Here is a 12879-nt window from a genome sequence, read left to right on the forward strand (position 1 = left end):
TCTGAACAAAACCTTCACACCCTTTCCTGAGTGCTCCTTCCCCATTGCCTCTCAGGGTACAGGCAAACAAGTTCACTGCAGCCTACACACAAGTTGAGTGGAGGGATTAAAACACTCACATGCACCAATCTTGGCTGAGAAGCACCAAGCACCAGCAGCCTTCCATCTGAAATCAAACCTGTTAACTTAAACTTCAGCAAAGCAAAGTAGAGCAGATGGGGAGTGCTTGCCCAGTTAGACACCAATCTCAGCTGAGAAATGGCAAAAAAAAGATTGCATTACTTCCTATCACCATTGAAGACAGGTGTGAACTCTGTCTGGTTCTTACCTGGCTCTCAGGCTCTTAAAGGGTTTCTAGGCAAAAAGGCAGCAGGCCATGATTAAAGGTGACAACTCAGAAGAACAGAAAGAAGAGGTTCAGACCCAGCCAAATGTATGATGCAGACACAGCTGAACCATACAAATAACTGCAAACTTCCTTAGCTTGGATATTTCCAATCAATGTGAGTGGATTTAGGACACCTTCTCAAGTAAGAATTAAATAGTAACAATTAGAGACATCTTTAGAGAGTCTCCATGCAGACGAGCGGCTGGAAGAGTGTGTACTTGCACAAAACTCCTCCTGGCTAACAGATCCCCATGCCTTTCATATGTTTGGGCTTTATCTGCATTATCAATACACATTAAGTACATGAACATAGATCTGAACCTTGCATGGGAAGACATGTGCAAGAAACCTTTATCTGTTAGTCATATATTTATCAAAAAATCCAATATGCTACTATTCAGACAACCGAGTGACGTAACTAAGGAAATAAAAAAGAAGAAAGAAAAAGAAAAAAAGTAGTATTTACTTTTAATCTGAAAGAGGTCATATAGTCTGCAAATATTATGTACCTTTAACTCCAAAAGTAGGTCCTTGGGAAGGTTGTCTCAGACATGCAAAGGAATTAATGTTAAGGTGTGCAGTAAGCGCCTGAACGAGACCAACTGTGACTGTGCTTTTCCCCTCTCCTAGGGGTGTAGGGGTTATTCTAGCAAAACAAGAAAAAAGATTAATGAAATTCTTTGTTGATGTCAGCCTGGCTAAAGATATCAGAACTTACAGCTTTTGATTTCAATGAAGAATATTTGTACAGCAAATTTCAATAACATTACTTTATCTCCACAAAAATACTGCCACAATGTTAGCCCCTAGCTCAAGCTGGAATGATAATATACATGTGTCTTCTATTTAAGCAATTTAATACGATAGCAGAAAAAGAGAAGATTATTTTTGCAAAAGTTCTAAAAAGATTATATTGAATTTAGACATTTCTACTACAGCACAAATGTCTCACCAGCTTCATTAACAAACCTTCCATCAAGATACTCTAGGCATGTATTAATACTTTTCTGTAGTAATGCACGAGAAGTTTTATTCCCACTGTTCACTCTTTGAATGAAATAATAGAATATTTTAAATTAAATAACTAACACTTTCATTTGTAGAGCTCAACTATCCCTCTCCAGCTTCCATGTCATCATAACCCTCAACAATGATAGATTAACTGCTTTTTAAACGGAACAGGACACAGAAGTCACTATATTCAACTGGACATGACATATTTTATACTTTTATTTTGTAATATTTTTGCAGATTTAAGGATAATGAGGGACAATTCCAATCACGGTCCAACCTCCCATACAAAAGCTCAAAAGCCTCATGCTACAACTTCCACATCTAGACCATGATTGAACCAGGACAGAATTTTAGAAAGACATCCACTATTGAACCAGAGACTCTAACCTCCACTCAAAGACTTTACTCTTGTGCCTTTAATGAAGGGACAATGACAGTTGATTTTACCAACAGACAGCTTCATCAGCCTTCTGTGAATGAGAGATACCTCAGTTTAAGTGATGTCCTCCCTGCTTTCAAGGTCAGCACATTTGTTTATGATCCATATTAAAAGCTGGGGGCATGGGGGGTTTCTCCTTCTTTTTTTTTTCTTCCTTAAAGTATGAACACATCTCATGCCTCCAAAATGCAAATTATTCACTTGAGGCACAGCATTTCTCCTTCTGACTGGCAAAGAAGAAAGCTCCAGTCCTTCTTCTACTCACACCCCTCTCACACAAGTCCTACATTTTGGCTAAGTGTAACTATTCATACCTTTGCTGCCTTCGCTACCTGCAGAGAAGTAAGTACCTTAGTGAAGTTGATGTTAAGAACTAACATTCATTCCCAAGAAAATACAAGCATGCACATGTATCCTAGTCAAAAGAGGAACCCTCATCCTATCACCTCTTCAAAACTTGAGCTAAAACATCTAGCTCTAATTAGAAACACTTTTTCCAACTAGTAATGTTTCCAAGATATTACTATCCTCAGATCACAATTAAAATGGCATAAATACATTAGTAAAATTGTAAGATTCAGCTTAGTTCACAGGTTGACAAAGGCCCTTCTTTGTCCCACAAAATATAAACACATTGAAAAACATAACGTCACAAATCTATCTTTTACATCATCATTGGATCCTGGGCTTTTTGTTAAAAAAAGAAGCCAGTGTTAGATATGTCTGGAAAATTTTGGGCAATAGGAGGCAAGCCAAATTAATGTCTTCTATACTGTTTTAGGAAAGAGTTTTCCTATTCAGAAAACTAATGTTTTAATTCAAGTTCCAGCGAAAATGGTGTTTAGTACATCTGTAAGAGATTCCCTGAAGTAAGACCTTCAGAAATAGTGTTTTGTCTCCTGATAGCTTTGAACTACTCTTATATGACCATGAAGTACATGGGTTACCTAATTTGAACACTTGTTTTTAGTAAGTTTTTCCCACGTTTATAACATCATGTTTGCCAAACATCAGATTCTAAAGCATCACCAATAACTTACTATCCAGACTATTTCAAGATCACATCTTCCTAGAACCACACTCCCTTGACTTAAAAGGGAATTCACAGATTTTTAGGAAAATATCTACACAGAGCCAACAGAAGGTGGGAGATTTACAGCATATCCTAAGAGAATCCATTTTATCTACTCTTAAAAGTGGGTTTGATCTCTGTTATCTTTTTATCCATACTATATCTTCTTATTTCCTTCTGAAATACTGCAGGAGCACAGAATCCTACTTCATTTCTTTTACTTTCATGTTTGCAGCTCCTAAAAGCCTGGATACCTTTTAATCTCTACATTGTCAGGACAGGGAGCCCTTCTCGTGTTACTGTTGCTACAATCACAGCTTCAGGTTTTCCCACCACTATTTCTGCCATCTCCATTTTGTACCAGGATCTTTACGTTTGTACAAAAATGTTTCTTTCAGAACACCACAGCCAGGTTAACTCACTTTCACTACCAGTTTCATTCTCCTGACTGCTGCTCTAACACTGGTGGCCCCAAACCCATTCAAAACATTATTAGCATGGTTTCTCCCTCCCCCTTGTTATCCTGCTGTGTCATTCACTTTTGTCCATTGCCCTGATCTCATTTACTTGATCCTTTTATTCCTGTGCATTAAAGCCAGATTTAAAGAATATATGAGTAACCTTGAGGTATTACTGCATTCAAAGACTTAACAAGATAGTAACTCTTCAAGCTACTACTTTTTAAAAAAACAATTAACAAAACAAAGAAAACACTAAAAAGCAAATTATTCTGCTATGAAAAAAGACACCTATAACTGGAAGTTACCAGTAAAAGGACTTCCCACTAACCCAAAAAACTCAGTGCACAGTAAGCTGCACTGCTAACAGAACAACTTGTATTTGCAGTGCTTCCTGTTGGTGGTTACCTCCATTTTTGAACATCGGACACACATAGTTCACACTCGAGACAGCTCAGACAGAACCATCACCAGGTTATTTATTCAAGTGCAGCTCAAAACACGGCAGAAGGTAACCTGGCATGCACAGCAGCACAGGAACTCTTTACAACTTTTATGAAACAAGCAAAACCAAAGATGCAGCCTGCTATTCAGTAAAGGAAAGGAAACTGGAATCGACAAATGCACAACCAGAAGGCATGTTGGTGGTTACATGAAGAATAGTATGTACTTGTCACAGAAGAGACACACAATTTGGTGTGCATTACTAAAATGCTCTGGCAACTCAGCTGGCCTATTCTAAAATGGCTATGTAAAATGAGCTAGAAAGCATTGGGAATTTTCCATGAGAAAGACCTTTTCCTGGAGAACAAAAAGAGAAACACAACATTGTTCACTGATATAACTGGGAGGAACTCATCTTGCGTCTACTGCATTTCCAGTACATTGATACTCCGTACCAGCCACATCCCTACTGAGAATGCGGCACTCTGGAAGAACCAGCCTTCCCCAAAGAAGGGGTAAAAATGAACTAGAGCAAGCTTATTTTCACCAGTGTACTCATGCAAACACACAATGGTTTGCAGCAGTAAACAGGTAAGTCTTTGCAAACAGGACCTTGGGTCTATCGTATACACTTTCAATGTGTTCTTCGGATGGCTTTGTTAATTTTAATCTGTTCTCTCCCTTCTGAGAAGCCCTGTGGTCCTTAGGTTTCCTGGAACTAGAGTTAGTCTGCTGAATATCTAAAGGCTAAATATGTCTAAAGGCAGCCGTGATGGAGGAAGAAAACCACCAGTCAGACTTCCATAAGTGGTCTATAGCACTTGGGTGACTCTCCCACGGAACCGCGTCCACTGCAGCAGGTAGAAATAGGTACAAATCCCTGCAAAGTCAAAACCAAGAATCTGACTTTTCAGTCTCTTTCCATCTAACAGAATTAAAAAAAACATGAGGACTCAATCAGACTATTCAGTGAAGCCAGAGAGAATTCTGCACAATTCACTTACCTATCCTCAACTCCTCATCTTACCTGAGATGCCCTGGTAGGACACCTTTAATTCTCAGAGGCTCAGTAGCAGCCTGAAGACTACAGGAAAAACCTTAAGAGCTAAACAGTTACTTAACAGTTTCAATAGTTATCAGAACTTCAGTTTTAACTATTAGTTATTAAAAACCAGAACAAAACACAAAACGCTGCCTGAAATTAAAAGAAATTTATATTCCAATAAATTCCTTAGAAAGCTTATTTTAAATATCTCCCCTTTTGTACCTGGCCAACTTTGATGAGTTTTCATAAATAAAATAATCCACTTAAGCTGTTTTGCGGACATTCAGATGTTTTTGCTGGCTACACTACTGAGCCTACACTCTTGCAACTTAGGTCACTTGCTCACATGAGTATAAAATTACAACTGCCAATGGCTAACTTTAGCTCAATTGTGCAATGCTGTGTTTTGACCTTATGCAAATCTAGAAAAAAAAACACCCTCCTTTAAAATACAGTAAATGTTAATGAACTTCAAGAGACTTTTACACCCATTTGCATTATTCTTTAATATGTTTTCAATGCAAACACAGAAACTTGACAATCATTTTCCTCCTTAAAACTTCTTACTTTGCCACCTACCAAGCAGTCACCAGCTCCTTGGCAAAGTAAGTTTTCCATAACATTGCAAAGCCTTCTCTCTTTATGTATATCAAAACAAAGATAAGAATATGCAGACTTTTTGTTTGTTTGTTATACATCACATTAGCTTACAGTGGAGCTGTTTCTGTGGGAAAGCTACATGAGGTCTCCCAAAGAGAAAATAAACAAACAGTGAGATGATACACTGCACCAGCTGTAACCTCCTCACGGCTACCCCAGCCATTGTGACTCCAGCAAGAACTTTACTGGATATGTGACGATTCTCCTCTTTCAAATTGCCTATCTTCAGCTCCTCAGTATCAACAATTTCAAAGACTTTAATGGGTCCACCATTCCCATGATCCACATGGAAAGTTGTGAAGCCTAGTTATGGAGGGCATGGGCAATCAAGTCCCCATAAATGACAGCCTCACTACAAACATCTCCCATCCAAGATTACAACTGTCAGAAATTTATTTCTGAGCACAGAAGTGTTGCAAGTCCTGTCACTTCATCAAGGTGAGATTATAACAACATTGCAATGGCATCCTCAAAACAGGATAGAAGTTTCCAGATACAAAAGCACAGTAATCACTGTGAAGCTAAAATGACTGAACAAAGAACAAAGCCAAGAACAGGCTGCCAAATCCACAACCACAAACTCTGAAAAGCCAACAAGACCCATCCAAGACAATTCCAATCCAAGCTGTGCAACGACATGACAAATACATGACAAACTGTCTCAGCCATGACTTTGTTTTAGAGTGTCAGATGTTTCAATGCATCAACACAGTGGTATTTTCCCCTTTTATTCTTCCCAACATTTTTCCTTTTTTTTTTTTTTATTTTTTTTTTATTATGTCCACTGTTTTTCTTATCTTTTAAGCACCTTGTGGCCCAAGAGTACAGTAAACAGAAATACAATCCAACACATACCCATTAGAAGTAAAATGCAATTCCAAATCTGAAAATTTTGTCCCTAAGATATTTACCATCGTACAACTTGTACAAGCATTAAGTTAGTATTTATTTCCCTCAATTTTTACCTTACCAAAAAGGTAGTCCATCACAAAACAATCTATTCATGTTCAGTGAAAAGTACCAATTTTAAATTTTCCAGCATTCAAAATCCAACACACTTCTTATTAAAAGAAGCATTACATTTCATAATTTTTCCACATTCTATTATTCCTCAGCTTGCATTTCTGAAGTGAACAAGTTTCCAGAATTATCTGGTAAAAATGCACTGCAGCATTTAAGAACAAAAATGCTGGAAGACACACAGAGTCTAATTTTAGATGTAGTTTCATATTGTGTTTATGAATATGCTATTTAGATGCTTGAATGCATGGTTAAATTACACTGGGCACTAAACTGAGCTACTAGGTCATGCACAAGCTTCATTCATTTGCATGCTGTCAGCTTGCAGTGAATGGGAGGCAGTTCACATTAAATATACTGCAACATAATCTTTTTTTTGCACACTAAAAGCCTGTATGCAGGCAACTGATGCTGAAGAGCTAATTACTCCATCATAACTTGTGGCTCTGACCCCAAGGTGTCTTAACACAAGCCCTTAACATGGGTCAAACACACACACACACCTGGCCCCCCACCCCCCCAAAAAAAGAAGTGAGAATGAAAAGAAGTAAAAAGAATCTCTCCACACAGAAGAAAATGGAAGTTATGAAGAAATTAAGACTTCATCCTGTTTTGGGGTGACATGATCTGTTAATCAAACTGCAATATTTGCAGCATACAAGCATGTATTGGATGAGGTATTTAGGCATATTTGTGTGCATTCAGAAAGTACAAAAAAAACTTTCCAGTTAGCAGCAACTTTTAAAAGTTGCTTTTGGGATATAGCACATCAGGAAGAAACTAGAAGATCATTTGCAGCAAATATTTATAATTCCTAGACCTCATGAAACATTTAAACCCAATTGTGGAATTACAGGCACAAATGTCACTGGCTGCATCGTGGACAGAGATTGGAAATTTTGCAGCTTGTTGAAAATACACACACACACTTCTCACATATGAAAAGTGCATGTCATACATAACAAATACTTTCATCAGACCAAATACCCTATATATCTTAAATGTTTCCTCTGAAGCACTAAAAACTTATTCTGAAGACCTATACTGCATCATTCTAAAAGAATTTCTAAATATCTTTGGTTATTGTGAACAAATATAATAATCCAAATGGCAGGTTATGGTTGACCTTGCCTTTGCAGGGAGGGGATGCAGAAGGCAACTGAGGATATTATTTTACTCCCTGATTTCCACACTTGACTGATACTCGTTTTTTATTGTACTGCACATTTCACCCTGGGATGCAGTTCCTGACTTTTCTTAAAATTATTGTCTGCTACGGTCATTTCAGCACATGAGAACAGCTGAGAACACATAAACACATTACATATATATTTTATATGTACAATATTTCAAAGTCAGACCTCGAACTCCCCCAGAAGAGGACGTTCCCACTACTGTAGCCACCTTTGCCCAGGCACTCCTCCTGCAGCAGATGCGCCTTTGTACTCACCCTACCAGACGTAATGACTTCAGAGATGTCAAATAGCAACATAGTACATAATCAAGTCTTGGAGGTACCAAACCCAGCCATTTGTTTGTGAAACACAGTTCAGTCATTAGACATGTTATATAAACTTCAGAAGATACAATGTTCTATTTGTTGCCAGATTTTCATGTTGCTAGTCAAAACTTCCCCATTTCTTCCCCATGTATACACACTTCTGCCTGTGCCAACATCGCAGCACTCAGACAGTTGCGTGAGGTATCTTCCTTGAAGACTAGGAGACAAAATGGTGTTAAGAAGTGTAAGCACTGGTACACACAATCTGACACAACCAAAGTCCACCTGAATGGGGCTTTGCATCATGTTGTCTTCCACCTCCAGACATTTTCAAATAACTTCTGCTTCTGTGAGACTCTGCTGCTAGAGATGCCTGGCACAGCGTGCAGCATGGCACCCAACTGATGCAGTTGACAACATGAGTCTGAAAGTGCATGGTAGCCACTTCAAGCTCAGCCAAATGCTTTTCTTTCTCCAAAACAGTAAAATACAAAATAAAACTCTACTGAAGGAAACCAAGTTCAACCAACTATTATTTCCTTGTCTTAAACAACTACTCCAACATTCTTCATCAACATCTTTATACATTGCAGTTCTATCATACAGCTTTGAAAACAGCTTCATAACCTGCCTCCCTTAGCTTTGTAACATCCAGTCTCTCAGTCTACAATGGCTCCATCTCAGATAGTGCCAGAAATCCAGCTTGTCCCCACAGGAAGGTAGTAAAGCAATTGGCTTGTGAAACACTACCCCAGTGGAAGAATTGGTAGATCAAGGAGTTAAGAACAGCCTTCTCCTTCCTAAAGCTGTATTTTAATACTGATCGGTTTTACTTACAAGGAAGCGATCATATAGATTAATGGAGACTAGAAAGAATACATTGCAGTTAAAATATTAATGAAAACCTTCACATGCTTGTTCACAATTAGAAGTTTCCACTTAGCAAGCCAAGTGAATGAAAAACTGTTGTGTCACTGAACGCAGAAAAAACCTGTAGCTCTTCAGAAGAGAAGCGCATAATTCCTGCTGAGCATAGCATTTGCTTATAATCGTGGGAACATCGAGCAGGATAAGCCTGCCTGGAGACATGTCTACATTTCAGAGAAAAAACATGGCTTTTTAAACTTTGTAATCTGTTCTTCAATAAAAAAGTATTTATTGTTAATATCAACAGATTAGCATGCAGCTTCTGCTAGTTTGTTTATAAACAGCCACAATACACACAGACTTGAATATTCGAGTTAAACACTTAAAATTCTGATAAAACAGTAAGAAAATCTCCACATATAGACAACATTTAAGAAGCTTAGAACAAATTAGCTTTTATAAAGTATACTTTACTTCAGTAATAAAAGTTTGGAAGAAAAGTTGTGTTACTCAAAAAAATGTCAAAACCTGCTCTCTTTCAGAAGAGAGCAGTGTACAGTCGAAAACATTCAGTGTTCTTATTTGTTCAGTGCATTAAAAAGATGTAAGTTGCATGTTTACATTAATTTGAGTGGAAAGAGTGGACATTAGTGACAATGCTGTGCATTCTTACCCAGCAACTATAACATATTTTCCATCTGGTTGATCCTTTAACCTTTCCAGCAGGGACAAACGTACTTTGGCTTTGGTTTGGCCATAGATCTCAATTTCATCTGCAAGCAATCCTATCTCCTTGGCAAGTACATCAACAGCTTTTGGACTCTGCGCTCGGGAAATTTCAATATCACTGGAAAAGAAAACAAATAGGAGCCAGGAGATTTCTGTCAGCTTAGGTGGTCGACGACAGAGCACAAAATAACAGCAAATACTCCAACAATGGGGTTATTGTAATCAGTTTTTCAATCCCCTCTCACATTTTATTAACCAAACCTAAATATTAGCCAACACCTAATATAACACTGAAAATCATATGCAGTGTTTGTTAATTGTTACAATTTCACAGAGTTCTCTCGTTTAATCAGATTCCAAATATTACATAATGCTTTCATATCAAGCTAGAGACATGTCTGCTGGATGGTCAAGCATGTCCCATTGGAATGGATGTTTCTGGTTTTGTTTTTCTTCTCTCTCCCAGTATATTTCAGCACATACACTTTACTAAAAAGCGCATACATTCCTTGGCCAAGAGTCACGTAAACACATTAGCTAAACCTGATGCTTGTGCATGTAGCACCTTTCAGCAGAGGGTAGCGCCAAGCAAACTACGCCTCGCTAGTCCCCCACGGGGGCACCAAAGGAAACAAGGCATTTGAAGATCAGCTCATGCACTTCTGAAACACAGCTAAATTAAAAATGGCCATACATCAGGAGTTTAATGCACAGGGCTCAGGCCAGAAGTCCAGTGAGCTTATAAACTATTTCCAGCAAGGACTGTGAGTGGCAGCTGAGGCAAGAGAACAAGCATGGAGCAAGTACATATGGTAGATTGCCTGAGGGGAGGTGGCTGTAGGCTGGGGGACACTATTATATCTGCAATTCCTGACTGAGACCACCTGGGGTCTTTGGATTTAATACTCCTTCATGGGTTTTCCGTTTGTGAGCTTGACCTAGTTGCCCCTTACATCCACATAAGCGTTTAGCAGCCGTTAGCTCCCACAGCAGTAAAGTCTAGCGCCCAGCACACAAGATTTGAGGAGTTGTCTCCTTTGGGTTTGAATTGCTCACATCACCATAAAAGCAAGTTTAAAAATGACCAAGAGATTAATTACTTTCAGCCTAACCAGGCTAAATTCCTTCCTGCGTCTTCAGTTGATTATAATATTTTTAAGATAAAATCTGGCAATGGCATCAAAGCTAACGTCCTGAACTTTCAAACAGCCTGAAAGACCTCAAACATCCACAGATGAATACAGGACTACTGCCAGATCTCAGCTCTACATGTGGACTTCGGCTGTTCTGCATCTACCATCAAATGATCAGTTTGCGCCAACTTAACTGCTTGCAATTCTTTGAGGACATTCTAAACTGGGACCATTATTCAATTCTAATTCAAGTATCCCACTTTTGCACTCCACAGCAGCTAAGTGAAACACAGAAATCATCCATCCATCCATCCAATTATGTAATCCAGTACTACAGGACAAGAAGCTACTCAATCACAGCACACAATGGTTGGGTTGCAGACTGTTTCATTGCATATATTAACCTTGAACCTGCTTTCTTTTGAAGACATACTAAATGCTTCCTCTTGCATGGAAGGATATATCTTTGGCTTTCTTCTGCATTACTTCAAACACAACTAGCCATAAAAATGTATTGAGAACACAAGATGCAGTGACTTACAAACACCACATGACAAAGAATATTTGAAGTTTTGGTTCAGAACACTCTACATAAAAATAATTTGAGTTCCAGAAAAATATTGGTAAGTTGATGACAGCGTGGTCCATTAAAGAGTGAAGCAAGGAAAATTTGTAGGGTCACTGTTCTCCTACTAAATCAATTGATCTTTTGGCAACAGGAGAAGGGTGCAGATTAATATGACAGAAAGTTAATCTGCCTTTTCTTTTTCCTCCTACTAACTATATCAGCCTCTTTACTAAAACACAGAAGCTATTTCTTCAAATCTCAGGCTAGACTATCAAGATTCCCTGCAGCAATCTCAGCCCTTCCTATTTCCCTCATTTCTTGGGCCACAAATGCCTCCCTCGTCAGAGTTCTGAAGAAACAATGAAGCTTTTCCCACCTTGCAGGTACCACTACTGGCAAAATATGGAAGAATTACAACTAACCAAGCTGTACACTTATAAATAAATTAAAAAGTAAAGAATTTCTAAATAAATAAAATTACAAATATTTTTAGAAGTCAAGTAAAACTGACAGTGGATGCTAACAGTTCTCTGTTGGTAAAACCATTGCTGTAGTCATTTTCCCATTTTCCTTCAAAAACCATCAAGGTAACTAGACTTCTAACAGCTCAGAAATCCTTTAATGACAGATTGCACACTGATACATTTAATACAGTGATAAAAGGCATAATGTCACAATGAATTGGCATTTCTACCCAAACTGGGACCAAACAACACACATGAAATGTTTGCATCTAGTCTATTATTTCTGGTAAAAGTATTTTCTAAAACACAGGAAATTAAAGATTTAATTATAACTAGCATTTAGAAGTCTACATGTGTAGCTAGCACTTTTAGTTTGACAATATGTTCTCTGTATTGGAAATTGCAGAATTATTCAACAAGTTACATTATTCAATATTGCTGGAAACGTGCAACAGTGATTCTTCTGCACAAATGAGAATTGTTAAGCAAAAAGGCCTCCATTGACAATTGCAAGTCATAATTTAAAAAATACAGGAAAACTTAAAAGATGGGAGGAGGCTCTACATCGACTCAGCCTGTGTGCTGGATTTTTTTTTTTAACAGCATATTTGTAAGAAAATCTTGCATTCCACTTCCAGTATCTTTGGAAATACTTCAATTAACACCCAGATCCCACAGAAATCAAAAAGCAGATGTTCCTAGTTTTAAGCAGTTCTAAGCAGCTTTGCCTCATTTTCAATGAAAACTCCATCTGTTTCCACACAATGTAGTGTATTACTGTAAGACTACATTTTATTGCAGGATACTTTCCATCTGATAAGTTATTTTACATTTAAAAGAAAAAACAAAACCATAAAGCTATAGAATTATCAAATAAATGGAAGTCCTATTACTGGTTATATTATATGCCATTATACATTAATTATGTAAATATTTATGTACTAAACACACAATGTCATAAAGAGGGTTGGGAATACTTTTTTGAGAGTTTTTTCACCATCACACTCATGACATCACACACTTTAATCTACCTTTTCACTGTATTATTTAAGGATAGATTCTGCAGGCTTTAATTCC

General features: G+C 37.8%; 1 protein-coding gene across 8 annotated transcripts in view; it reads right to left on the reverse strand.

The window, feature by feature from the left end:
* Positions 1–12879, reverse strand: part of MTHFD1L (methylenetetrahydrofolate dehydrogenase (NADP+ dependent) 1 like) — a 157209-nt gene that overhangs the window by 119294 nt on the left and 25036 nt on the right. For 7 of the 8 annotated variants that reach the window (XM_037391939.1, XM_037391942.1, XM_037391940.1 and 4 more), the window contains exons 11-12: positions 9582–9755; positions 898–1034 (exon numbers count right to left, since the gene is read on the reverse strand). In XM_037391939.1, coding sequence (XP_037247836.1) covers positions 898–1034; positions 9582–9755 — 311 coding nt within the window. The remainder of the gene's footprint in view (positions 1–897; positions 1035–9581; positions 9756–12879) is intronic. The other variant, XM_037391946.1, reaches the window with a different exon arrangement.

The sequence above is a fragment of the Falco rusticolus genome, chromosome 6, assembly GCF_015220075.1.
Source record: "Falco rusticolus isolate bFalRus1 chromosome 6, bFalRus1.pri, whole genome shotgun sequence".
NCBI classification, from domain to species: domain Eukaryota; kingdom Metazoa; phylum Chordata; class Aves; order Falconiformes; family Falconidae; genus Falco; species Falco rusticolus.